Source organism: Amia ocellicauda, chromosome 6 (genome assembly GCF_036373705.1).
Source record: "Amia ocellicauda isolate fAmiCal2 chromosome 6, fAmiCal2.hap1, whole genome shotgun sequence".
Lineage (NCBI taxonomy): Eukaryota > Metazoa > Chordata > Actinopteri > Amiiformes > Amiidae > Amia > Amia ocellicauda.
Window position 1 is genome coordinate 16,732,219 of NC_089855.1, and position 27,793 is coordinate 16,760,011.

Genomic DNA, 27,793 nt, shown 5'->3' on the forward strand with positions numbered 1-27,793 from the left:
AATGAGGGAAATAAGTATTTAATCCCCTATCAATCAGCAAGATTTCTGGCTCCCAGGTGTCTTTTATACAGGTAACGAGCTGAGATTAGGAGCACTCTCTTAAAGGGAGTGCTCCTAATCTCAGCTCGTTACCTGGATAAAAGACACCTGTCCACAGAAGCAATCAATCAATCAGATTCCAAACTCTCCACCATGGCCAAGACCAAAGAGCTGTCCAAGGATGTCAGGGACAAGATTGTAGACCTACACAAGGCTGGAATGGGCTACAAGACCATCGCCAAGCAGCTTGGTGAGAAGGTGACAACAGTTGGTGCGATTATTTGCAAATGGAAGAAACATAAAATAACTGTCAGTCTCCCTCGGTCTGGGGCTCCATGCAAGATCTCACCTCGTGGAGTTTCAATGATCATGAGAACGGTGAGGAATCAGCCCAGAATTTCACGGGAGGATCTTGTTAATGATCTCAAGGCAGCTGGGACCATAGTCACCAAGAAAACAATTGGTAACACACTACGCCGTGAAGGACTGAAATCCTGCAGCGCCCGCAAGGTCCCCCTGCTCAAGAAAGCACATGTACAGGCCCGTCTGAAGTTTGCCAATGAACATCTGAATGATTCAGAGGAGAACTGGGTGAAAGTGTTGTGGTCAGATGAGACCAAAATCGAGCTCTTTGGCATCAACTCAACTCGCCGTGTTTGGAGGAGGAGGAATGACCCCAAGAACACCATCCCCACCGTCAAACATGGAGGTGGAAACATTATGCTTTGGGGGTGTTTTTCTGCTAAGGGGACAGGACAACTGCACCGCATCAAAGGGATGATGGATGGGGCCATGTACCTTCAAATCTTGGGTGAGAACCTCCTTCCCTCAGCCAGGGCATTGAAAATGGGTCGTGGATGGGTATTCCAGCATGACAATGACCCAAAACACACAGCCAAGGCAACAAAGGAGTGGCTCAAGAAGAAGCACATTAAGGTCCTGGAGTGGCCTAGCCAGTCTCCAGACCTTAATCCCATAGAAAATCTGTGGAGGGAGCTGAAGGTTCGAGTTGCCAAACGTCAGCCTCAAAACCTTAATGACTTGGAGAGGATCTGCAAAGAGGAGTGGGACAAAATCCCTCCTGAGATGTGTGCAAACCTGGTGGCCAACTACAAGAAGTGTCTGACCTCTGTGATTGCCAACAAGGGTTTTGCCACCAAGTACTAAGTCGAAGGGGTCAAATACTTATTTCCCTCATTAACATGCACATCAATTTATAACTTTTTTGAAATGTGTTTTTCTGTATTTTTTTGTTGTTATTCTGTCTCTCACTGTTAAAATACACCTACCATTAAAATTATAGACTGATAATTTCCTTTGTCAGTGGGCAAACGTACAAAATCAGCAGGAGATCAAATACTTTTTTCCTTCACTGTATGCTGCTTTTTGTTGTATTGTCAACCATGTAATTGTAAACTGCAAACAAGACTTTCTATGAGCAATACCTCATATAACATATTTTTTTAATTAATGTATAACAATATGTTTTCTATTAGAAGTCACTACTACTACATCTACTCTTCCTCTTCCCTTACTACTATGTAATAATACTACTTACAACCTCCTACATATTTTCACTTTAAAACATATATATTTTCATACTTTCTATATAAAGAAAGACCCTGCATGATAGTAGAATTACAAACATAACACTTCCTTTTGACATTTTTTTTTTTAAGAAATCAATAACAAGTATACCCAATCAATACCCAGGATAAGAGAGGAAAGTTTGTATTGCTTGTTGACTCCTTCGGATATTTTTTTTAAAGTATTTCTCTGCTTCCCTTTCTGAAGAACAAGTCAAGCCAAGTCTGTTAGTTTTTTGTTTCCCTATTTACACTCGTTCTACATGCCTTCTACTGCGGATTAACTTATTATACAAGAAGAAATTCTGCAGATTCTGTCTGGTTATGTACAAGATGTTATGCATTTGATCCTAAGGAGAAGAGATCAGCAGTTGTTGAGACAGACTATGGATGTGAGCATTCAGGTTAAGTTCAGTATTTATTGGTTTGTGTTACTGAGGAAACAGTTGAGGATTTGCCACATGCTTAATATGAATCATATTTCCTGCCAGATCCTGAGAGAATTGTAAAACAATAAGCACAACTCCCTTTGTGCTCCTGTGATTGTATAATAACACTGAAATCAATTCTGGTAAATGTCTCCTCAGTTATAAGAAATGCATTCTTCCCCTGCCTTCACTGTCTCCCTTCACCTTCTCAGTCTTCTTGCTTTTGCTTCAGTATTCATCATCCTTTTGTTTGTCCTCTTTCTCTTATGATCCTCTGCACCCTCCGTGTTTGTTCTGCTATCCTCTCTTGCATTGCTCTAATTGTGAGTAATGACCTCCTCTAGGCCATTCAGTTGGAGACAGAGAAGCACCTTCAGCAGCTGAAGAATGTCTCAGACCTGGCGGAGGCTCTGAAGGCCGTGCTTCGGGGGAAGGAGAACCTGGTGGACGACAAAGTCAGCCTCCTCAACTGCAACTGGATTGCCGTGACCTCCAGGGCTGAGGAATGGCTCAACCTGCTGCTTGTAGGTCAAGGGTTGTGGTGGGGGGGATGCAATGGGGGCTAGACAGGGCAGGGTATTTAATATTAGCTTTTTTCCTTTCTCATTTGGTCCTTGGGGACCTAGGCTTACTAAGGTCAAAAGTTAAATCAGATTGCAACAAATGTCACCCAGGTCAGCCGTAGCATTTCTCTTCACTTTTTTCCCAATGTTCTGGCAATGATGTTCACCGATTTTCAACTTCAAACGGTAACCTTCAGGCAAAGGAGGTCTTATAAGCACTAAGATTTTGCTATATACCCCAGACAACAGTAGCTCAGCATGTTTTAGTAAAGACAAAGTGGCATAGAAGTAACTAATTAAAAGAGCAGGTCCGTGAAGCTTAGTATAAATAAGTAAAAGGTTTAGATTTGTAGGCTCAGTGTGGTTAGTTCATACAGAAGGCAGTCCAGCTCTAATATTTATATTTTATTGTTTTGTTCATTGTGCAGGAACAATGAAGGACTTTGTAATCCAGTGACTGAAGGTTACCATGAAAAGTATCTTTCCACACTGCAGTAAATATCATGCCTGTAGACATATTGACATTGTGCTTAAAGCTGACTGTTTCTCTCTGTGCATACAGGACTACCAGAAGCAAATGGAGATGTTCGACCAGAACATTGCCCAGATCACAGCCTGGATGTACCGTGCGGAGATTCTCCTGGACGAGTCTGAAAAACAGGAGTCCCGGGAGGAAGTGATCAAGGTACTTGCCTTACTTGGCATTGTAACATTGGGGACATTATTTACATGCAATGACTTAATATTAATGAGGTTTGATAGTGTGTCTGAATCTCAAGAGCTTTCTGACATAAAAACAGGTTTCTTGTAATTATTTATCTTTTTGATCAAATAACTCTGCAGTACTGGAATTGTCTTTTTAAGCTTGAGCCTCAAGGATCAAGTACTTTAGTTCTGACTTAAATTGTAAAAGGAAAAGCAAATTTGGTATTTAAAAAAACAAAACAACAACAATGTCACTCAAGATTGTATTTTCAGTTGTGGATTGTTTTGTCATAGAAAGCTTTTTTTTTCTCAATTTAAGATAAGAGAGGGGAATAAATACTGAGATAATCAGCATAAAATTCAAATTAATATTTTCTTATGCCTGAAACTATATTGTTTGTCGGGTACTTTCCAGCTCTTTATCAAAATGGTTCCACAATAAACACGACACAGAAGATACAAGAAAACAAAGAAAAACACATTTGCTTTGCTTTGTTGAAAAACAAACAATAGGCTTTATCTCTTCCCTGCTGTTAGAATTGTGGAAACTTTGCTTTTGGACAAAACTGTAGTGAACAATAGCTAAATCTGGGGCATTTTCAGTGTGACCAGTCCAGCACTAATTTCAGCTTTCCTTTCTGGCTTCAGGGTCTGAAGGATGAGCTGAGTGATATCCGACTGAAGGTAGATGCAGTGCAAGGACAGGCCGAAGACCTCATTAAAAACCGTGGAGATCACTGCCGAGTGGTGGTCGAGCCCAAGCTGTCAGAGCTGAATCAACGCTTTGAGGCCATCTCTCGCAAGATAAAGATCGGCAAGGTACAGCAGGTACAATAGCGGTGTGTGCTTGCCTTGTGTCTCTGGTGGGATTTCAATTTTTTCACCTTGGGGAGACTTCTATTCCAGGCAATCTAGGTCCGATGTCCTTCACACTCATAGACACATGCAAACACCTCATTTTCAGTTTGAATCACTCTACACTCTAATGTGTACATCCTTTAGCAAGATAATATGTTGCATCATTATCATTAGCTGCTCACACTGACTATATACTGAAATATTTGTTAGAAAAAACATTATATACAAACCATTATGTATGTATGTATCTATCATATTGTTGTTTTTTAAAAGAAAACACAACATTCTGTGAATCCTTATCAGCTTTTTCTACGAATCATTGCATTTTACCAGCTAACCATTAGTATATGCTTAGAGATTCATTTGGGCATCTCTGGCTGAAGAATAATGACTGAAGACATTCTGAAGAACTTTCAGGAGTTGAGTTTTAACCTTGTGCTCGCATGTCTTGCCAGCAATCCTGCAAGGAATATTGTGAGAATTGAAAATGTCTTTAGCTCTGCTTAAGACGGACTCAAGGACAATACACCTGCTGGAGAGAGATTCAGGGATCAGATATTTTATAACAGCCAGAGTATATGATATGAAAATGAATTAGCATTAGCATACGTAAATGACAATGTGTGAGTTGTGATTTTAAGTAGTTCCTTCTACACTTGCAGTCATACTGTGATATGTTCCAGGGAGACAACATAGTATAATTTCTTCAATTTCCCATTTGTTACCCTGTGTTAATATCTGCATCTATATCTATGTGTGTTTGTGTGTGTGCATTTATGACAGAGAGAAACAGATGCATCCTGTTTTAGAAAAGAAATAACCTTGCTAGTGTACCCGACTGCAGTTCAGCTACTGTTGTGAATGTGCTCCATAATTAGAGGTCAGCAGTGCTGAACGGGCTTATGAAATAATCTAAGCTCGCTCTTCATTATTCAGCAATGCAGCATATGTAATTGTGTGTGTGGGACCTAAGTAGGGCAGCCGAGAAATTCTGTGCATTCCAACACATTTCCTTTTCACCAGAGCACAGAAACATTCCTCAAGTGGATATGAAATTAGGCCTGTTAACTAACAGCACCATATTAATCATTTGTTATTTTTATCCCTTAACTAAGCCTCAGAGTTCATTAGTAATATTGTAAATACTATTCATATCCATACATCAACTTTCTCAAGGGGTGCATAAGAAACAGCCCAACAAACTGCCTGTGGAATTGTCATGGAAAATCTTCCTTGCCTGGCAAATCCTGCGTAAGAAATATGGACTGATATAGCTATGTTTTACAGCCAATACATCAAGCAGTGCTTTCATACCTGGAATAATTATGAAGAAGCTGTGAATCCTGAGATCATAAATTACCTGTGTTACATCTATAATTGCAGGGGAACAGTGTTGCAGGAAATGTAAAAGTATCTAACCGATCTCACTGTCTCTATTCCCCTTCTCCTCTCCCTCCTGTGGCCCCATGCTTGTTGATGGGGGCAGGCCTCCGTCTCTCCTCACGAAGTCCAGCACTATCACATGGAGGCTCAAAAATGGCTAGAGTGCCTGGAGGCCGAGCTCCAACAGGGCGACAATCTGAAGGAAGAAGATTTCCAGAAAGACATGGTAAGGAAGAACACAACTTGCCATACAATAAAGATGCCACAAAGCATAATGTGATACCAACTCTTTGCAGAATGTGGGGCACACAGACCTTTCTCTTTCTCACCAATGCAATTGATTAATATAACTGTAATTGAGCTTGCATTAGGATTAATGTATTTATTATTTTTTTGAAAAAAATATAAATATTTTACATTATTTTCTGATTAGTAGCTTGTAAGTTTTAGACATCTTTTGCATTCCAGTTCATGTTTTTTTTTTAATTCAAACTCATTTTAAATGAAGGGGTTAATCAGTTTTGGGAGATCAAAGTAGACTTAGGGCTGTATGTATGTCTCTCTCTGATAGTGACATACAATCCAGCTTTGTTTTTGGAGAGAAGATTTGTTTATCCTAATTTATCCATCAATCAATCAAGCTCAAAGCAGAAGGGTTTCAGTGACTTTGCATTGGATGTGATGATGTCGGTCCACTCACATCACAGTGAGTGCATCTTAGGAGCTACTTATATATAAGCATGCTTAGAAGAAGGACATTAAGGTCCTGATGAAAGACTGCTGGGACCCATGTATTGTAATAAACAACTGGTGCATTGGTGCATATCCTTTTTTCATGCAAATAACCAGACAAATAAGCAAACAAACAAAACAGTGTAGCAGTGTTGATAATTTTGTTATTCTAGTTAGGTTATCTTAACAAAATCTAAATCTAAAATGACATGCACAGGTAGAGATTTGCCTGTATTCATTGCGTACACATAAACTACTGAAAATTGTCACGACAACCTCCATTATGCAGCAGTAATATATGCAATTTTCTTTTTAAGTGTGTATGTGTATGTGTCTTTGTTCCTCCTTGGGGTAAACCATTTAGATTAATTAATTTAGTCATGGTAGTGCTATGGAGACCCCAAAGGACAATCTTCAGTGTAAAAGCAAATTCAGACTTTAAGAGCCAGCATACTATTAATATTGACTCATACTTGTCATTCCTTTAAGCTCTTTAGATCCCAAAGCATTCTAAAAATAGACGTGCCCACTCCAACAGAATAAGTAATGTGAAGAAAAGATCTGCATCATGACATTGTGTTTGGATTTTCACCCGGTGTGAGGTTTGGAAGCACCAATAAAACAAATCTAAATGCCCTTGTCATTAAGACCTCAATAATTCTGTTTCAGTCATTAGTACATTTATTATGGAACCTATTACTTTCAGCATCAGTAAACATAAAAATGGAAAATCATTTTCTTAAATCGCCATCTAGGAAATGAAAGGAGCAGATCATTTTTTAATGGGCTTGCGTTAGTGAAGATGTCGCCTGATCTGCTAAGTGGGTGTTGCATTTACTTCATTTGTTTTGGGATTTATGCTAATGTTTTTCTGCACATGAATAACTCTGTGAATCAGTAACTTTGAGGCCTTGAGTGGTGCTGCTTCACAGTTCACATGAATACTACTGGTTGACAGCTGTGGGCAGTTAAAGAGTTGATCATTATTGCTGGAGTTCACGGTGCTCTCAGTGGGTTGAAGCAGGTCTGAAATGTCAGCCTAAGAATCAAAAAAGATTGCTATGTAGGAAAAGAAGGAAGCAAGTTAAAAATACAAAGAAGCATACAGATATGTGTGTCTGTGTATATATATATATGTAATCAAATATAAATATATATGCGTGTGTGTAACATTTATTTATTTTTCTCTACAGATATATTGCATGCCCAATCTTTTCTGCTTTCCTGTGATGTTCACATGCATTAATATTGTGTTATCTTGCTTTTCATATCACAGCTGTATATAGCAAATGTTGATTTACTTTGCCTTCAAAAAGTGATGGAGAGATTTGCTCCTGGTGTCTATAGTACAGTGGAAATTGGTTATGCTTGTTAAATCAATACAGCAATTTCTGACTTGGATGTGGGATGAGGAATCTAAGTTGGATTGCAGGCTTGCTTAAGCTCCAGAATTAAATAAACGGGACGACAATGAGTGCCTATCTCAGATCACAGCATGCCAATGACTGAGCACAGATTTAGATTTACTGTAGGATGGGTAGGATGCTCATCAAGTGATCCTCATGTGATTGTATAAAGCATGTAATACATACCACCTCCTGATATTTAGATTTATGACGCTGTTGTGACACTTGGAACAAACAGAAGAGAACGTTAAAACTTGATGGAACTTTCATCTCTGGTGTTTAACTAAGGCCCAAAGGAGACATACTGAAGGTCATTTTAATGGTATTCTGTTTCACAGGGAAGTATGAAGTCTGCTTAGTTTTCTCACTAAGTCATGGGTCTGGCTAAGTCACCTTCATCAATGTCCTTTTTATTGTAGTCACCCAGGATTTTTTCTTTTTTGTCATATTTTCATCAGGCTGTCGTAAGTCATTAAAGTCTTGGGGAAAATAATTTACAGTGAAATTGTTAGAAGTCTGCAAAAGTTCATCTTAATTAAAACTTTTTAGACAATCTTGTGCCCAATGCTCCTCAAAGACAGCATGCGGCCCCCTGTTAAAAGCGGTTTAAAATCCCATTTATTATTTTAATGGCTACTTGTTCCATTTTCAAGGCTATCACTGTTGTCCAGATGATTTTATGTCTTCTGTATTTCAAAATAATGCACTTCTTTAATTATTAATGCCACCAATTCATCAGAATTCTATAAAAAATAATTACCTTTTGAATTTAAAGTTCTCTTACTTAAAATCCAGCCTTTGAAAGGAGAATTATGCAGAAAAATTGTTACAAATCACACAAATCATTGGTCCTCAACTTAATCTTCTACCAATGAGGTGCAATGGGTACTGCATCCTACTTCTCACCTATCAGAAACATGATACATTTCAGTTATTTTTGTGCACTACATGTGTGTGCTTATATTCTGTACTATGTATGTACACTAGTATTAAATTCTCACTCTGTTTTAAATGTTTGCATTGTTCTGCCTTGATTGGTATTAGCCTAAATCGGCAGTTGAGAGAGAGAAAGAAAGCTGACTCTGTTTTTGTTGTTGGTTCTTTTTGCACTTTCCTGTTTAGGGAGATGGTGAAGAAGGCGCTGTGAAGGAGCTGTTGGAGAAAGGAGAGAACCTGCAAAAGCGAGTCCCAGAAGAAAGGAAACGAGAGGAGATCCGAATTAAACAAAACCTCTTACAAACCAAATACACCACTGTCAAGGTATTATCGCTTGTTCCACTTGCACATTTTTGTTTCATTATATCCTTATCTGTCCGTTTCCTACTACCCATGAACGGATTACAGCGTAGTTAACTGGGCAGTTAACTCCATTAGAAATCGGAAGCATAAGCCATAAGGATGCTACGGCAGCACATCTGTGAGGATAGCATCAGCCTCTACAGAAAGGGATGTCCAGATTAAATGATTACAATTTCAATGGGTGCAATCTTTTTCACTGTAACCGCTGTCTGCTGTTTAAATAACCCATATAAGAGGCCTGGGCTTCCCATTGCTTTAAAATGCCCATTGTCTGCATGTTAAATATGGCCTGATGGGTACAGTCCTTTTTTCACAGACTGATCATTTGAGCAGAAAGGTGTTAAATTTAGAAGTATTTGAATCTGTGAAATGGAATTAAAAAAACAGTAAACATACTTCTCACATCCTGGAACGGCTACTAGAGGTTTTGTGTTCTCTGTGCTGTTTTACCTTTTTATGAAGGAGTCTTCAACTACAGTCGATATATATGTTCCCTTTAGAGTGTGAGGCCTATCGAGGTGTAGGACCCCAAAGAGAAGTGCTTTTAATGTTCTGACTGACTAATTAATCTTCTTACTCCATTAACCACTGGGTACCTATGCCTGTCTATCAGTCAAAGACCTATTCTGTGTATCAACGTGAAAATTTGCTTTAATTAAGCAATGCCTTAAGTCAGCAGTGAAGCATCAAAGGGCCTTCTGTGATGCATTCTCTGATGTGAAAAATGTGTTTTTTATACCCCCTTCCCCACCCCCGCATTCTAAAAAGGGGGGTGGGGGATACCTGGTCTGAGTAGGAATAGAACATCTATGAAAATATGACAATTATGACATGTTCTGGAACCAGACAGTCTACTGATCAAAACAAGACCACCCACGTTTTGGTAGAGGCAACACACACCCGTAGAGAGGGTGGGGGGGTTGGCAGTTTGTCGACCGGGGAATGGCGGACGAATGACAGAATTCAGGAATTAAAGGAGGGTGTACGCAAAATCTGCGTGGTATGGGCAAATGTACATGGGCAAAGTTGCAAAGTTCCCTTATTACGTGTATTATGGCGTATGCCTCCGTATCCCTTCGACTACACCACCGTTGTTAGAAGAGTCTGAGACAGGCATGTATACTGTATTTAAAATATAGCTATATTATGAGCTTTAATGAAAGATGTTCTGTTTAAGTCAACAGTCAAAAGGATCATGTATAACCATATACTACCTGAAGGTTTATTGTGAAACATGAGTGTAGATGTTTTATGAATAACAATAAAGGCAAACTATCATTTTATCCAAATATATTGTTAATACTTTGTTACACAGTGTTTTTGTTTTTGCTTGTTTTGTTTTTTTGTGTGAGTAGGGAATTATTGAGGAAACTGGAAAGGATTACAGGTCCACAGGGCTTAGAGAAGTTGTATATGGAATTCACATTCTGTTGTGAACTTTTTGTGATTATTTTTGTTCTGCCTGCATACTACTTTTGTTACCAAGGAGATGCTTTTCCTCCTACCTCTATTGTTTTTGCATCTGAAGCCCGGGCACAATGGCAGAGCTACTAATAACTCAATCATAACCTACATTTGATATTCAGTGCGGTTCCACAATCATCCTGTCACCAGTGAATGTGCTTAGCCTCTGTCCCTTACCGAGTGGTCTGCCGCTGTCCTCAGAGATGAAGGAGCGGTGTGTGGTATTATCCAGAGAGCTAAGATAGGCTGTGTCTTTCATGGCAAACCCACAGTTCTCGTGCACGGGCTGGGAGAAATAAATCAATAACCTTTGTATACGCTGCATTTGATTTCTCATCAAATTCTCCTGTTGAGTTCCTTTGAGACTTGAAAACTTATCATCTCTCTGACAGATTTCTGAGTATGGCCAAGTAAGAGGCCGAGATGAATATGGAACCACTGTTTGTTTAGTTTTTTTTTGCTTTTTTCCTTAAAGAATTATTATAAAATCGCATACACACTTCTGCCGTCCAGATGGCTGTATTAAGGAGAGCGGCATGGGAGATTTTCATGACATTTTCATGCTGAAGTCTACGTGAATGAATGATGGCATGAGATATAGAAGATGAATAGGTTTTTGGGGTTATTTTATTCAGTAATTGAAAAGAAAGATTGTTTTCTCTATGTGTCTTAAAATGAAAATGATTAACTGATAGCCTACTTGTTAGTAAAGGCAGCACAGTGAATGTTTATGTATTTTTAAAAGGATGAGATGTGTTTAGACTCAGTTAAATTATATTCCTCTCAAACATGATCATAACTTTGTTTCTATATTATTTTAATAACCAGAGCAAATGGCTGAATTCTTCCAAGTCAATAACAAGGAGACCAAGAGTTGCCTGTTGACCAAAGAGAGGGGTTGAACAGAAAGGGGCAATATTGCTATTGTATTTTAGCATCAGATGAAGATTAAGTCCATCTACAGTCATCTCCTTTAATTGTTTTGGGTGTTAATAATATTGAACTGATACTGATAATATCAGTTGTATTGGAAGCAGCTTCCCCTAAACTGGTTGCAAACATTGTGCAGGATCTCAGGTTACTGAGGAAGAAGAAGGCCCTGGCAGTTTCTCCCCAGTGGTATCAATTTAAGAGGCAGTCAGACGACCTTTTGCAGTGGCTGGATGACATTGAGAAGCGAGTAGCTAACCTGCCCGACCCCAGAGATGACCAAAGGATTAAGGTAAAAAGTTCCAGTAAAAATTCCCTTTAAAAAGTGAGATATAATATGCTGTGTCTTTGTTCATATGTCTATAATGATTCAATTCTGTTTTGAGAATGTTATAATATTTAGTGGTGTAATTTGAAAAGAAATTTCTAATAAAATATCACCTGCTAGTTTGTGTTTTTTGGGCGGGTGGTTTGTTCTTTTGTTATAGGTAATAAAGATTGTTAATTTGATTTTGTAGAACTGCTGCTCTGCTGTCCACAGGGTGGGTTTGATTTGACTCTGTGTGTCTTTGTTACAGATGATCAAAATGACATTTCGGTAAACGGACAGCATCTTTGTCGTGTTAAGACCTTCTTTTGACCCAAAACATCCTTTGTCACATGTCAAAGTCCCACCAATGTAGATTTCTGCACAAACTTGTCAAAATCACTTTTCTTTTCCTTCTTTTTTGTTTATTCATTTCACTGCCTCATTACTTTTGCTTCGTTTTATCTAATGATTGTTTTAGCTGAGTAAAAGAGCCAGAACTGACTAGCAGTTTTAGCCTGAGCTGTATCAGAGACCCTTACTTCATGGGTCTACCTCTTTGATATTTGACAGCATAAACCAGTTTCTCACACCCCTCCTCCCTCTCAAAAAAAAAAAACGTGTTTCATTGCACATCAAAGAAAAGCCCTCAAGCTTCAAATGAAGTCGCTCCTTTCAGCTTTTAATGGAGTTCTACATTTGAGCCTGCAACTTGACAAGCCTACAATAAGAGATGCAAGACCTTTGCTTAGTTTCTGTGTACAGGAATTAAATCTGTTCTAAAGTGTAAGATCTACTGTATAAATAAAGTGGGAGACAGATAACTCCTGACAGATTGTTTTATTTTTTTAACCTTTCTTTTTATTTATTTGAGTTCTGAATCTCGGTCCAGTCCGCTAACTGCCTTGGGGTCCTCTATTGGTTTTGCTCACTAGGAGATTGATGCAGAGCTGGAGCAGAAGAGAGAAGACCTGAATGCTGTGAATAGACAGGCTCAAAGCTTGTCAAAGGATGGGGCTGCAAAGGCCGTGGAGCCCAGCCTGATCCAGCTCAACAAACGCTGGCAAGAAATAGAGAGCAAATTTGCTCAGTTCCGAAGACTGAACTTAACACAAATTGTGAGTTACCCCCCCCCCAACCCCCAACCCCCACCACTACCACCTCACTCCTCTTGCAAACAGCACTGTTTGCGATTGCTACTAACCAAGTACCAAATGCCACTAACAGTGTGTTTGAAATGGAAAGAACAACATCAGCTTTTTAGCTGTTTTATTCTTAGGAAGAGCACAGCACCCTGCTGGAAGGTCACCAGTCTTCTTTTTCAGAAGAGACGGGGAAGCAAAGATGAAAAACCGTAGCTTTTTAAATACACAGTACCAGGAATAAATGTTGGTTTCTGTTGCGTCATTTATTTGCCACTGACATCATTTTATGTGGGACATGCTGTGCACCCGATCTTTTATTTATTTATTTATATTTTAAATTTTAGTTTGTTCTGTTTTTTTTGTTTTGTTTTGTTATTTTTGTAACTCCCCTACTTCTAGCACCTGGTGTCAGTCATTTTACTCCATGTGCACTTAAAGTTTTCAAAACAATATACACCTTTTCTGGAACGCACTGATGTAATACCCACATCAAGCTCTGAATGTCTTGGACCATTACAACACAGAATTAGAGCGATTCTTACACAATTCCAATTGTACATTGGCTTGAATTGTGTCCTCAATATCTCATACGGAGTTGATCTGTAAATTAAAATCACACAATTCCAAATATTTACAGAGCTGACACATGTCATTTGAAATTGATACAGCAGGAGTTTAATCTTATTAAACTTTGTTCCGGATGATCACGCATCAGGGTACGCAACATCTTTATAATAGATTTATTAAATCACTTTCATACGTATTAGATTCTGAATGACATATTAATAAAACATAACTGCTGAGTTTATTTGAACATCCTTTTCCTACAGAATGGGAGCTGATAAGCTGATTTCTTTTTTAAGGAGCAAAACAATATGGCCAAACCGGTTTATCTGGATAGTGATTCAATACAAATGTCAGTCCAATTGGATTACTAGGCTAAACTTTGCATCCATAAAAAAGAAGTTCAAAAGAGTTTGGTTTTTATGCTTTTCTAACAAAAAAGTTGAATAACTCTACTACTAATACTACTCCTACGACTAATAATAAACCTAAGGGAAAAAATTGGTTTTTTAGATCTATATGACACTATCTGGCTGCATTTGACCTGAGCTGCTATGAAATATTGTGTGTATAAAATATTCACAAGCATCTCCTCTATCTTTCTGTCTGTACTGTCTTTCCTATTTCTCTGTTGATCCACTTTTTCTCATATTTGGCATTACTGCCTAAAATCTTACTCCTCACAGAAAAATTATAACACAAGAGACAACACAATATAATGCACTTTTTAAAAATCAGAAACATACAAAATATGATTACAGTGCATGCTTTACATGTTTTATGCTAAATTGTTGACTCACTCTCTCTTCCAATGTGAAATATGAATGATATCTTTAGAAAGAAGAAACATTTATTGATTTCACAGTGCAGTCCTCAAATTGTCACTGGCAATTTTGTATTAAAAGCTTTCAGTTTTCCAGTATACAACCAGGTGTACTAAAGAAACTTTATTATTTTACGAAAAGCGATGGAATGCATTTACCATAAGCATAGTTAGTACTTAATTAATTTTCATATATAAATAGTACCCTCCTGGTATGACTCCAGAAATTAATTTCTGATTAAAGGAAACCGTTTCCAGTTTTACTCCTATATGTATTAACTGGTCCCATCCTTGTTACACGACAGGCACACTGTGTCTAGTGTTTGCTGAATTCTGCTGTTTGACAGTAAAGAAGAACAGCAGGGCCCTCAGATGCCCTTGTGTCATATCTTAAAGTAACATAAATTAACAGCACCTCCAATAAGTCTCAGGGATGCAATCCCATGCTTAATTATTAAATTCAAAAGCGTGCTATTCATAAAGAAAGTGACTCTGTGAAGACAAGATAACATTAAAGGACTTTAAAATGTTTACAGACTCAGTTTACTAAACTATGAAAAGGTTTCTCTATATTTCCTGCAAATCAAAAAGTTTGTATGCAGTGTTCGTTTTCACTACTCATTGTCCATCCACACACACATAAACAAATATTAAATATATCCATGTGTAGGTCAATGAAATTCACAAATGATACACCCGTAGAAGGAATACAAACTTTGCTAAAGTAAAATAATAACCAGGACAACACTTTAAAATATAATTTGACTAATTATTGCCTGTGTATTTTATACAGTAGCTTTACTGCAGTAGCAATTGCCAGCCCCTATCTTTGTGATGTGTCCATGAGCATCCTCTCTTATATTATGTTCACTGTAGATCTTACAGAAGCATTTCCCCACAATAAAAATATGGTTTCATTCATACAGCTTTGAAGGAAGAACAGTCACTTGTACTGCATTTATCGTTTTAAAAAATAACACACATGTTAACAAAGCAACCCCCAAACTGAAGCAGAGGATGGACCTAATGTGAACATTGACATCACTGAAAATGTATGTATGTTTCAGAGCAATTGTTTGCATTCAGTCTTTTTACTGCAGCATAAGTGAATAATGTCCGTTCAGTTCGAAGCCCTGACAGCTCTATTACAACACACACGTGTGAGTTAGGAGTGTGCTGTGAAACTGTGTGACTTGTGCTTGAAATAAATCATGGCAGCTTGTTGCCAAATAAATCCACAATAAATAATCAGAATTTCATTTGCAATCTAAAATTCATAGTTTTTGAGCGTTCCTCTTCTAATATGCACTTATCACTAAATACTATGACAGCCATAAAGAGATCATTTCTCACCCAAGTTGGTGCCTTTCCACACAACCCATTGAAATATAGCCAAATATGTCAAACCTTCGGTATTAGTATGGTAACTGGAAAAAAACAACACTATTATATTTAATCCACTGACAAAATGCGGCGTGCAGCACTGCATCATGACAGACTCATAATGTTTACAGCACAGCACTCAGGTAAATGGCCCATATGGCTGAACCTGAAATTGCCAAGTGAGGGGGCTCTTGTGGAATTGCACCATGATGGATGAACAGCTACTGCTTGCCCATTTACTCCTTTAGGACTAATACGAGACCATTGTACACAGCCAAATAAATAAAAGTAATATTAGTATTGGTATTTGTATGAGTATTAGTATTATTATTAAATCTTAAAACAGAAAACTAATCCCCACCGCTTTATTTCTACACTTTTCTGAACATTGTGGACATAATAGCAAATTAAAATTGAGAATTTCCCAGCTAACAGTTAACGCTGTGACTGTGTTGTCACAACATTCTACTTATGTGGAATTACATTTGGACAACAAATTTGTAAACTCACAGATCCATCAGTTTGTGACAATGAAAACAGAATGATTCATACTTAACGCTGAAACAGGTTTGCAGCTATAATATCTGGTCTCTTATTATAATATATGTTTTAAAATAATAATTACATTTTCTTAATTAGACATTATGATACATAAAGCTACATACACTATAACACTTCAAGAAGTTCCTTAAATACCACTTACTGTCTGCAAGCTGTGGTGGGGGGGCACAACACATTCAGATAGCATATTAATCAGTTCCCGATACTTTTTAAAAACAGCCGAATTAATATTTCAGTCTAAATTCCTTTTTTAGTGTTATGCAATTACCAAATTTTACTTGCATTTTATAACCATGCAGAATCCTATGAAAGCCTTATCTTTGTCACAAAATAATGTATGCTTCTTTGACCTTCTTCATGTACACTTATATACACACTATCATTTTATTTATAAAGGTTAAGAATCTTCCCAAAGTGCTGTGGTAGATGCCTTTTTTGGTTTTGTCTTTTTAGTATTTATATGAATATAGTACTTATTTTTTCTATAATGCCAAAATAGTTTATCTTTTCTATGAAAGTCAATTTTATGTCTTCCCCTGACATCAAATAATACCTAATCTATTTATTTATTTATTCATATATTTATTTTAATTTACGCTTCGGTGCACCTGCTTTCTTTCTCTGCTGTGATTTCCAAATGAACTGAGTCTTGGGTTTAGAACACACAGTCCAATCTTGTTCTAATCTCACGCTTAGCCTGCTTTTGTAAATTATTCATGGCAACCACATCAGACACTTTCTCCGTTTTGCTCACATCAGTGCTGCTGGTTCAGTCTTATAGTGTTAGAGATTCACATGAGATGGATTACCTGGAGCACCAAGAACAAATCAAAAGTTATGCTTGTCATGAGTTTAGTCTCATTCACATCTCAGGAAGTGAAAATAACAGAAAAGACGAGGAGGAAGTAGGGGGTGTCCAGTCCTGGTCTGGGGGAGCCCCACTCCAGCAAGTTTTATGGGTTACCCTTAAAACATCAATCTATAAATGGACAAATTTCATTTAAATATGTTGAGCAGGTGTTTTGGTGAGTTAAATAAAAAATGAATAGACTCAGGCCCTCTTGGACTACATTTCCCGTAAGTGAAAAAGTGGCTTTCTTAATTAATCAATGACTCACATGTGTTTCCAGTCTTTAGAAATTGCTGATTGAGGTTGACCTATACAATTAACTATATTCAGTCTCTCCAGCACCAGCGTAGGGTGCAACCCAAGAGAAGACAACTATACATTTAGTGCAGTTTAATTCAAAACTATGAATCAGGCACACAGAGTCAACTGTCCGGATCAAAGCAACCAACCACTTGGAACCAGATTCTTCAAGAAACAGCTGCATGAAACTCATGCTTTAAAGTTAAGCGATAATGCTATCTGCTTTATATATATATATATATATATATATATATATATATATATATATATATATATATATATATATATATGTAATTTATCTGCTGCTGACATTTGCCTCTGCTCACTTTCTATAAACCCCCACCTTCATCCGCAAGGGTAGATCATATCATTACCATTTTCTTGTCATGGGGAATTTACTTATTTAATATCCTATTACATTGTATGTGTTCTGTGTGGCTCTATTTATGCCTTTTTTGTTTTTCATCGCAACTATACCAGCAAAGAAAACATCTGTAAACAAAACCTTCCACAATCTCAATGAGTGGAGGTGATGAGGGCAATTGCAGCAGTGTTACAGATGGAATATAGACCATGGCACCATGCAACTGTGAAACCCCTAAGGCCCTTCGGGAAGTGACAAGTATTCTCAAAAGCTGTTTTTCTATGTATGTACTGGAAAAGTTAGCACTAGATACAATTCACAGCAGAAGAAATAGGAGCACCAAGTGAAACAGGATATGCGGGAAGTGAGAAATATGTAAGGAAATAGAGGAGTATATGTGGCAGACTCTAACCGGTACAATTCTCAGTATCATTCAAATATCTTGTTTCCTTTTCATGCCAACTCCAGTGCCTTCGGGCTAGCTGGAAATTTTCAGAACTCAACTTTGCAAAAAAATGACACAGTGCAGGTGCACAGCTTCCTAAGTTTCTCCAGTCGTGTGAGCTGGAGTACTCTCACTTATGTTGTACTGAGTGGTAGTCAGATTGTAATCAGGTAACCAGGTCAACACCATTACCTTTAAAGTGTTATTGTAAGGCAACCCAATTTTTATATTGTTACATTATCAACAGACACAGGAATTTATATTTTTGTGGAAAATTCACTGCAGAGTGGCTTGTGGAGTTTCTCTTGTGTTTTAATTTCATGATTAATAACAACATATACACACCTGCAGTGTATTGTAACCTGCAGAAAACAAAGGGTAAGAAAAATAGTCTGATCTTCCCAGAAAAGAGAGGACCTTCGATTTCTATTTCCAAGGAGCGATGGGTGTTTTAGAACAAATATATTCAAATTCAAATATAGTGGTGTATTCTTTCTATCTGTCTGTCTATCTATCTATCTATCTATCTATCCATCCACCCTACTCTGCTTATTGGTGTTTGCACCAGTCTTTTTACTTATTTGCCCATTGTATATTTCATGGTGAAAAAAAAACATTAAATGGTTTAGCAAAAATAAGCAAGCAAACTAAAAACTAAATAGAAACTAATAACACCTTGAAACTTTATACTGCTGGCATGGTGATTAAAATCATTTTGAACATTTTTTTAAATGTCAGCGAGTGGAATTGGTAGTAGGATGTTTGGAATTTTAAACTAATTTTAAAAGTGTTTGGCCATATTTGATTAGAAAAGGAAAATATATGCCATGCTGTTTACCTGTGCGAGACAAGTTTAAATGTTTTTGTGTATCTACATCAGCACACAGTTTTCGAGGAGACGAAAATGGTAAGGAGCAGTGCATCGACTGTGGAGACCCCTCATGTGCCTTCTACCTACCTGGCAGAGCTGCGGCAGCTTCTGCACTCCATAGCCGAGATCGAGTTCCTGCTCAACTCCCCCGAATACTGGGCCGGGACCTTCCATGACCTCTCCAAACAAGAGGAGTGTCTGAAGGTGAGAGCTTGGGGCGGGGCGAAGAGAGAGAGACAGACAGGAGAGTCCGGCACTGTGTGTGACAGAATATACCAAAACAATAACAATTGCGGTAATGCGTTACATCATGTTGCAACAGCGTACTAAAGTTAAGAAAGGTAAGGATAAGACTTTTAAATAAGAACTGTTTTGACTCGAAAGGAAATCTGCTTGCATTTCATATCGGCACTGTACACTTGAGATGAATAGAAGCATAGATAATGCTTCTACAATGTGACTGTAGTGTAGAATTCATGAATATTTTGCCTTGTAGGTTGTTTTGCAGTGCTTGTCATGCATCTATATATCCTGGTAATGGCTTTTTATATTCCCTCAATGGATTTATAGATTATGGAATAATTACAATAAGTAATAGCTAATACATACATACTCATTGACAGCTCAAATATGTTTCTTCTTGGCCATTAAGAGCCAAACACTTTATTTCCAGTGGCATTTTCAATGTAATAATAATTTTAATAAAATGACTGAAGAGCACTCTCATAACTACTAAAATGTCTATCCAGTCGGTATTTAAGAAACAACTAAGACAAACGGGTGGTCTGCTCCAGTCATGAAGCCTACGCACACTAACCCGGAGACCAGTAAAGCACACATAGAAACCTCCTGTAGTCTTTATTCCACTACAACTATATTCAAGGGTTTCAACAGGTGATTCCACAGCATTTGAATACCGCACAAGGACTCGATTAACAAAAAGACATATGTTTTCCATTTGTTATCTATCCAGCAAAGACGATGTTACATCATACACTTAAGAAAACTGAACAGATCTGCTCAAGCATGTTGTTGTATATGGACCAGCGCACCTTTATATGTTCCTCGCAGGTTGAATACGTGATATTTCCTTGGCTTGGTTAGGCTGACACCTTTGGGTGCTGGGTGTAGAACATGGCATTGAAGCATAAACACAGGCAGTGTTTGTGTGATCTGACTGCTGTAAGGATTTTATGTCAGATAGGCTGAGGTGGTCTTTTAGCCAGGTCCTTTGTTACATGAGTACAAATGACAAGGCACCTGCTTCAGTCAGACTGGCAGTGGCCCTGAAGAGAATAAATGTCAACACTGCCTTACCCTTTGAAGCTGAGAGAGGAGGGTGTCTGCAGGTCAAGGTTGATAAGGTTTGGCAGGGAAAATGAGGAGACCTGGCAGTCAGCCCTCATGCTCTTTATAACTCAGGAGCAGAAGACAAAGAGTTTTATTGATTGTCCTCACATGGCTGGCAGCACTCTCCTGTAAACCAGCACAGGTAGCACATCTTCATGAAATAGGCTCACCTGACCGTCATACAGGGGATTGATGTCTGAGGGTAGAAGTTTGTCCACAGAATATGAAAATGTCTTGGTCTTTATGTGTATATAATAAAGAATATATAATATGTATTGTAAAACAGTGCGAGGCATGGGACTTTACGTATATATGAAATATATGTTTATTTAGTCAGTTTTTAGTTTTCACTAAACGAGTTATATCATTTCAACCTGATTCACCACTAAAACCCTTGCAAGTTCCTGGAGAGGAAGAAGACGACTTTCACCTATATGTACTCAATTGTTTCAGCACTAACATATCCGCTTCCAACCCAGCCCTCTGTTCTTCGATTGATTTCCAATGCTATAAGGGTGGCAGTGGACAGCTAGCTTTCTTTGTCTTAGTTTGTTTTGTTTGGTTTTAACTTCATTTTGCACTGCTTAAGCTGATTAAAAGAAATGTGTTGTTTTCTTAGCAATTTCATCATGGTTAACCACTTGAAGTGTGTTATCTTCATGTGTTAACTTAATGCAAGGTGACAGCAGATTGTCTGTAAAACAGATAGTCATTGGGGTAATTACCATCTGTAACATGGTTTGTTAGTTTCTTTGTGTCTACATTTTTAGTTTAGAAGCACTCTGTGGAAGTTGACAAAAGTTATTTATTTTGTATGTTTATAATGTAGCATTATAGGAATTAAAAAGTTGGCAGCAGAACAGTTGATGTTTCACAGTTGGGTGTTTGTTGTATCCAATTGACATGGATGAGTCTGTGTGCTGTGCTGTGTTTTGGTTGGCTATGTAAAATTAAACCAGTCATTTAAATTAATGAGGACATGCAACGTATGACTGATGAGGTTGTACAGTTAGTCCCAGATTAAAAACAAATGTTGGCATGCCCAACAATCACAAATGATAAAACAGGTTGTTGATGGAGGTGTTTTTCTTGCCTGATTTTTGCCAGATCCCAGTTGAAATCTCCCATCAAGCTAAGGATTTGCAGTTTTCCTTTGGAGTTGTGTTTTTCATGTAGTCCTGCGTCCTGGGTTAGTCCAGTATACCTAATAATGGCAAGATGTTAAAGGTCTCTTGCAAATTACAATATTTAAATGTATAACCTTAAAGAAGAAAAACAAAAAAATATATTATTCCTTTGTTACTGTGATATTGGCCAAATACTTAAAAATGCAAACAAATAAACTTCAATGTATTCTGTGACAGTATATGATATAAAAAACACAACAGTAACTAAATATAACACTACATTTTAAAAGCTTGTGGGAAGATGTGCAGGAAAAAAAAAAAATCGGAAGACCTAAAGCTGGGCTAATCTGTGTTTCTAAATCCTGAATAATAAGTACAGGAGTTAATAACTTATGCAATGTGAGTATATTCAAACACAGCTATTTCTAAACTTATAAATATTAATAGTGTCATAGGGCAGCAGAATATCTGATTACATTTTGTATAGGCTTGCTTTTTTTTTCTTTAATGTTTTGGTTTTAATAGTTCCTTACTATTCTTAAGGACACACTACACAGATATCAACATGGACAATTCCGAGGATCATTGAGGGTGCTCTTAGATCCATACAGTTTTAGGCTGAGTGCTGGACCGAGAATATGGAATCTGTATTTTGGTTCTGGCACTAATTAATTTTCTATGAATTTAACTTTCCAATTCTGATTAAGGTGACATGCTGAATGTGCCTCCCACAACCCAATCAACACACAGTAAAGAGTCATTTTCACTGCAGCTTAGTTTGGTATTCATGGAACAAGGTATTGAAATCATCTTACTTTTATCTGTACCGAAGAACACTCTTTGGTATGTCTTGGGTACATTAGATAGTAACAAAATATTTACACATGTAATAATATCATGGTAGGCTTTATGTGGCTGTTTCTCAAAAATGCTAGAAGCTTGTTAACATTTATATTAGTATTTCTGTTTCAGACTATTTCTATGCATCATTCTTTGGCAGGGATAAAGTGTATTGGCATGTTCAACAGCAGTCTGTTACCACCTCTCTTTATGCTACTGAAAGTGCATCACAAAATGACAAGCTTACTACGGGTGCAGGTGTTATTTACATGTGAGTGAATCTCAGTTAATATACACTACATTCAGAACCTAAAATAAAGAAACGTATTCAACGAGCAACGACTATTCATTTTTCAAAACCTGAACTTCTTGTGAAATTGAAAAAGTATGCACAGGCTTTTAATAGCTGAAAAGATTATAATTAATTACACCATAAAACGTGTTGCCTGTGCTCTGAAAACACCACTTTGCTGAAGCAGCTAGCTTGGGAAAATGTTTCCTCTGTTGTGACTATTGTTTCAAAGCAATCAGAGTCATTTTCCACTGGGTTTCCAGCTGTCAATAGTGTAATCACATGACTGTTCATATAGGTCTACCTCCTGAGGCCTGCATTCAGTCACAAGTGCTTAATTAAAGCAATTTCCTCATTAAATAGATCACCTGTGTATGAGCTTCAAAATGCCAATTTACGTAAGAACGTATAATTGCATTGCAAAACCCTTTTACCTACACTGTAAATTGATGGTTTAAACGAAGCAAATTCATTCATTCATTCATTAAAACCTCAAGAAAACTTTTATTTCAACCTTGATGCAGTAAGAGAGCAAGATTAGTGAGGGAATATTGATGTTAAGGAACAGATACTCAACAATTGAAAGGTTGTCTGCTAGTCTTTCTTTAAGCTGTAGACTCATAATGACTTGGACTGATTTACATCCCCAACTAATCACTTGTTCCCTCACATATATCTAATATGATTATAGCTGACACCAACTTTAATGATATTGATTGCTGTGGTTACAAGTAAGTGTAGCCGTTGGTTTAATTTAGCTGGACTATTAAATTGTCATGAGATGTGGTTGTGGGCACCAGTCCATCTCCATTTCCAGATAAATCTCTGGCAACAGCCAAATGGGTCTGGTGCATTCATGGGTTGTGGGAAGGGGATATCTTTGATCAGAGATCATAATGAATATTTATTCCCTCGTGAAACCATTCATCACTGTCAATACTCAGCAGTAAAAAAAACGAAACCCTATATCAATTGTGTCGCTGCTGATGGTGGGGGGGGCATTGGTGGTTGAGAATACTGGTTGGTAGAATAGGCGCTATGTGTGAGTTGTCTAGGGAGGTTGACATAAAATTGAGGATGACTTTTTAAAATATGTATTTATTTATGTTCACTGACAGCTTTTATGTTAAAGGGAGTTTTGCCTTAATGATCTGGATACACATGTTGCAAGGCTTAACATTGTCATGACAGTAGAAGTGTCAATGGCATTTAAATAATTGAAATAAGAGACAAAGAAATAAGAAAAAAGCACTTTTCCTGTGCAGCATCAGAAGTGAGAAAACAGGCAACTGAAATCAATCATTTCCAATATTTCCCCCATTAAATAAAAAGTCTCTATTTAAAATGTTGCCTTCATAAAAGAGCAATTGTTCTGCTATTGAGAAAAGTCTAAAGTGTACATACCCCTGTCTTAACTCAATCAACGTTAATGTTCAATCAACTGGAATCGTCACCATTTATTCTCGACTGAATATAATATATTAAATAACATCAAGGAATATCAAAAATATATTTAAACACTTAGGGACAGAAAATGTCATTTATTTTTCTAGCACATGATATTAAAAGCTTCAGCTACCACTGCAGCATTATGAAATTATCTGAAACTGGTTATTATACATTGTACTATTTGTCCTTGTCAGAGCAAAGATATATATCATAGAAACTGAGACCTAGTTTAATATATTTAAATCCAAGTTCCTTGAACTACACATATTGTGGAGTACAGCAATAGGAGCTAAAACAAGAACTAAATAAACTATTTAGCTATGGAATTGTTGACAGTATATTAACAATGGAAAAGCATAATGGTATGCAGGAGTAATCATGCTTTTAAAATGAACATTTAATTGCACTATTGTTTCGGTTGTGTTATAACTGATGCAACAGATGAATGTATGTTTGTTTTCCTCCGGTAATCTTGAGTTGAAAATAAATAAATAAATAAATAAAAATGAAATGAAATTAGATTTTGTTTTTGTTAAATGAAAACTTCAAGTAATGTGTTATTTGCATGGGAGACTGTAGTAAATTACAAAAGCTCCCACTGTCAGTTGAATTGGATGACAAGATTTTTTTTTTCTTTATTACCTGTCCATGCTGATCTTTTTAGTTTTTGAGGTGTACCAGATCAACTCAGAGTCAAACCCATGCTACTTTTTAATACATTGCACGTTTAGCCCCATAGACAGACCCTAATGTATGACACGTTTGCTGTGATCTTAAAATGTCCACTGAGAATTTAGCTTGGAAGCTCTGACAGGGATCTACATAAATTAACACTGAGTAACTCTTTTTTTTTCCCCTCTAAAGGAAATAGTTCATGAAACCCATAATGTCATGATCTTTTTCAATGTATGCATGTCCTATATAATGTACTGTCATATTTGCCCTGTTGCCTTGTTCTCGTCTACTATAAGGAATTCGTTTATGCGGGAGATGAAATGCATCATCCATAACCAGACATGCCTACTGCTGCTTACTAATATTTAATCTGTAAACTCAGACTACAGATTTACATACATTTCTCAAAACACGACATAGTTGTTTAGCTGATAATTTAGACTGATATGAAGACGTAGATGTTCTACAATTTTGAGGAAACCAATGTTAGATATACAGCTTATGGCGGGGGCGGGGGCGTGGGTTAGAGAAACCAATGCAAAACTGAAAAATCTTAGCTGCTTAGATACTGCGTGATACTATACAATCAGTGTGTCTTTCTTCCCCTCCATTTTGCATTAATACAGAAGGTTAAACAGTTGAAGATCTTCAAGGAATATCTAGATAGAATGGCCTTTTCTCATTGCAATCCTTGACTTTAATAAATGAGATGCATTTGCCAGCACTTATTATGTGAAGTGAAGGACATTGGCCAAAGGAAGTTAATCAATCATCTCATTTCATGCGACAGAGCTGAATGGATATTTTATATAATTGTGTCCCTCTTTTGAGCTGTAATTATACTTGTCTCATTTTAGATCGTGTTAGGCAGCTATAGTAGTGTAAATACGATGAGCCTAGAGCTAAATTAAATCTTAGAAAGCATTCTCTTGAATAGAGCACTAATAAGGTGTATTGCTTTATACTGTTATTTCCCGTAATTTGTCATCTAAAGCAATGTTGTTCATTGGGGTGATTTTTTATGATCAACTGGTGACTCATTTGTCTCTCTGTGAGCATAATTTATTGTAGTTGTATTTTAGTTTCAGGAATAGATGATATTCCTGTAAATTAGTCTTGCGCTAAAGTGTATCATGTCTGCAACAGCCCACCCTGTATTGGCACCTCATCCTGGGAGATATGTGTGCAAATTAATGTGGAAAAAAATCCTTATTAAAAGAAAATACATTTCTTGTAAAGCAGCATAATTATACAATGTGGTCCTCTAGCTTCTCTCGCTGCTGAAAATGAGGGCCAGTTGATTACTGTGAACACCTGTTGCACAGCAGACTGGGGGTGAAGGGAGAGTGAGGATAATCTAATCATTAAATACAATACAATTACAAGCACCATTTAACCCTTATTCAAAAAACACATTGTTATACAGGGCTGATGTATCATATATTTTAAAAATTGTGTCTGGAAAAAAAAGCAGTGGTACAATTAGCCACAGTTTGATCAGTGTGAGTATATTCCCTTCAGTTTACTGCCGGCACAATCGGTTTTAAATAACTTAGGGATAGCCCAAGCAAGCCCAAGACTTACTCTGTGTCAGTTTTGAAAGTGAGCTGCATGCAAGTGTGTATGTAGGGATACAACTTCAAGCTATGTGAGCTGATTCCAGTCCAGTAAAAAGCACCCAAATCCAGGCATTACAAAGGCTTTAATTTGATGTCAGTGTAGTAGTAACATGGACCTCCTGTTTCAGTGCATTCAGTGTCAAGGGAAACCCTCAGGAAAATGCCATCTTTTCATATGATCTTTCAACAGGGTTTAGAGACAAGTCCTTGCACTGCTATTACTGGCATATAAATTATGAGCTCTGATCTTTGGAGCTTTGACCACAGGCTGGCTGTGTGTTCACAGTCAGGATGCACACTGTGCACAACTAAATAAAATGTAATGGTCTTCCAAAGCCTATACTGAAATGCTCATTGATCAAACCCATATGCATTGATTTAAATAACAGTCCTATTTCCCTATAATGGAAGTGTGATGTTCCAGTGCAGTTCCCCTATTATAATGGGGAAATTAAAGTCTTCATAGCCTGGTCAATGGACTAAGATTAAAAATAGATGGGTTCCTTGTGGTATGTTTTAGTTGGTTTGTTTTGTTTCTTTTTTAAATACACCATGAAAGGTTGTTTGTATTAGTAGTCATAGTGTACATGAGTTTATTAAGTGTGGGTTTGTCTCCCAGGATGCAAAGGTCAGTCTGAGCAAGCTGTCAGGCCCAGTGGACGTTGCTCAGAGAAAGAAGTCTGCGGTCGTCCAGAATGCTTCAGCGGTGGAACTGGACCAGATCCAGGAGTCTGTGCGGCATCTCGACACCAACTGGGAGAAAGTGAACAAGCTGTACAGGGACAGGCTGGCGTACGTAACAACACCCCTTTAAAGTTTCTTAATTTGTCATTTTTATTTATTTGAGCAAAAAAGTTTCAGAAAAAAGTGAACCTTACTCTCTCTCTCTCTCTCTCTCTCTCTATATATATATATATATATATATATATATATATATATATATAATTTTACTTTTGCTGCTAGAGTGTGTAAAGAATGTATCGAACCAGTTATTCTACAATACCAATTAATTTCCTTTTGTTAAAGTATTTAATTGCTGCTGTGTAAATGTGCTGTTGGACGTTCAGTTGATGTAACCATAACAGGATTTATACATAGCATTGAGTCTTATTGGCATTTAAGACAGTCCTTTCATACGGTTTTAGGAATTTGTCTTATAATTGAATATTTTTCTGAAATACTTCACAGATACCATATTAAACACTGTACCATCTGTCTTCTACCTGTGGTTAAATAAAGGCAGGGCATCTATGCAGTATGTCTTTGGAGAGTTAAGAAAGTATGAGTATTTTTCAATGATAACAGAAGCCTGACCTGCATTATCTTGAAATTCAGTCTTCATATTGTATCGTAAATCATAGCTCGGCTAGACAGACATTTATTGACTGAAAATGGATGATGTTGATACCCTGAAAGTGCCTGCCCTAGGATGCCT

General features: G+C 37.3%; 1 protein-coding gene across 11 annotated transcripts in view; it reads left to right on the forward strand.

The window, feature by feature from the left end:
* The window catches only part of dmd (dystrophin), a 631,463-nt gene that overhangs the window by 289,567 nt on the left and 314,103 nt on the right, over positions 1-27,793 (forward strand). For 9 of the 11 annotated variants that reach the window (XM_066706366.1, XM_066706368.1, XM_066706373.1 and 6 more), the window contains 9 exons: positions 2,398-2,577; positions 3,179-3,301; positions 3,970-4,149; positions 5,666-5,788; positions 8,823-8,960; positions 11,533-11,685; positions 12,636-12,818; positions 19,016-19,210; positions 26,978-27,150. In XM_066706366.1, the coding sequence (XP_066562463.1) occupies positions 2,398-2,577; positions 3,179-3,301; positions 3,970-4,149; positions 5,666-5,788; positions 8,823-8,960; positions 11,533-11,685; positions 12,636-12,818; positions 19,016-19,210; positions 26,978-27,150 (1,448 nt within the window). The remainder of the gene's footprint in view (positions 1-2,397; positions 2,578-3,178; positions 3,302-3,969; positions 4,150-5,665; positions 5,789-8,822; positions 8,961-11,532; positions 11,686-12,635; positions 12,819-19,015; positions 19,211-26,977; positions 27,151-27,793) is intronic. The other 2 variants (XM_066706374.1, XM_066706364.1) reach the window with 1 other exon arrangement.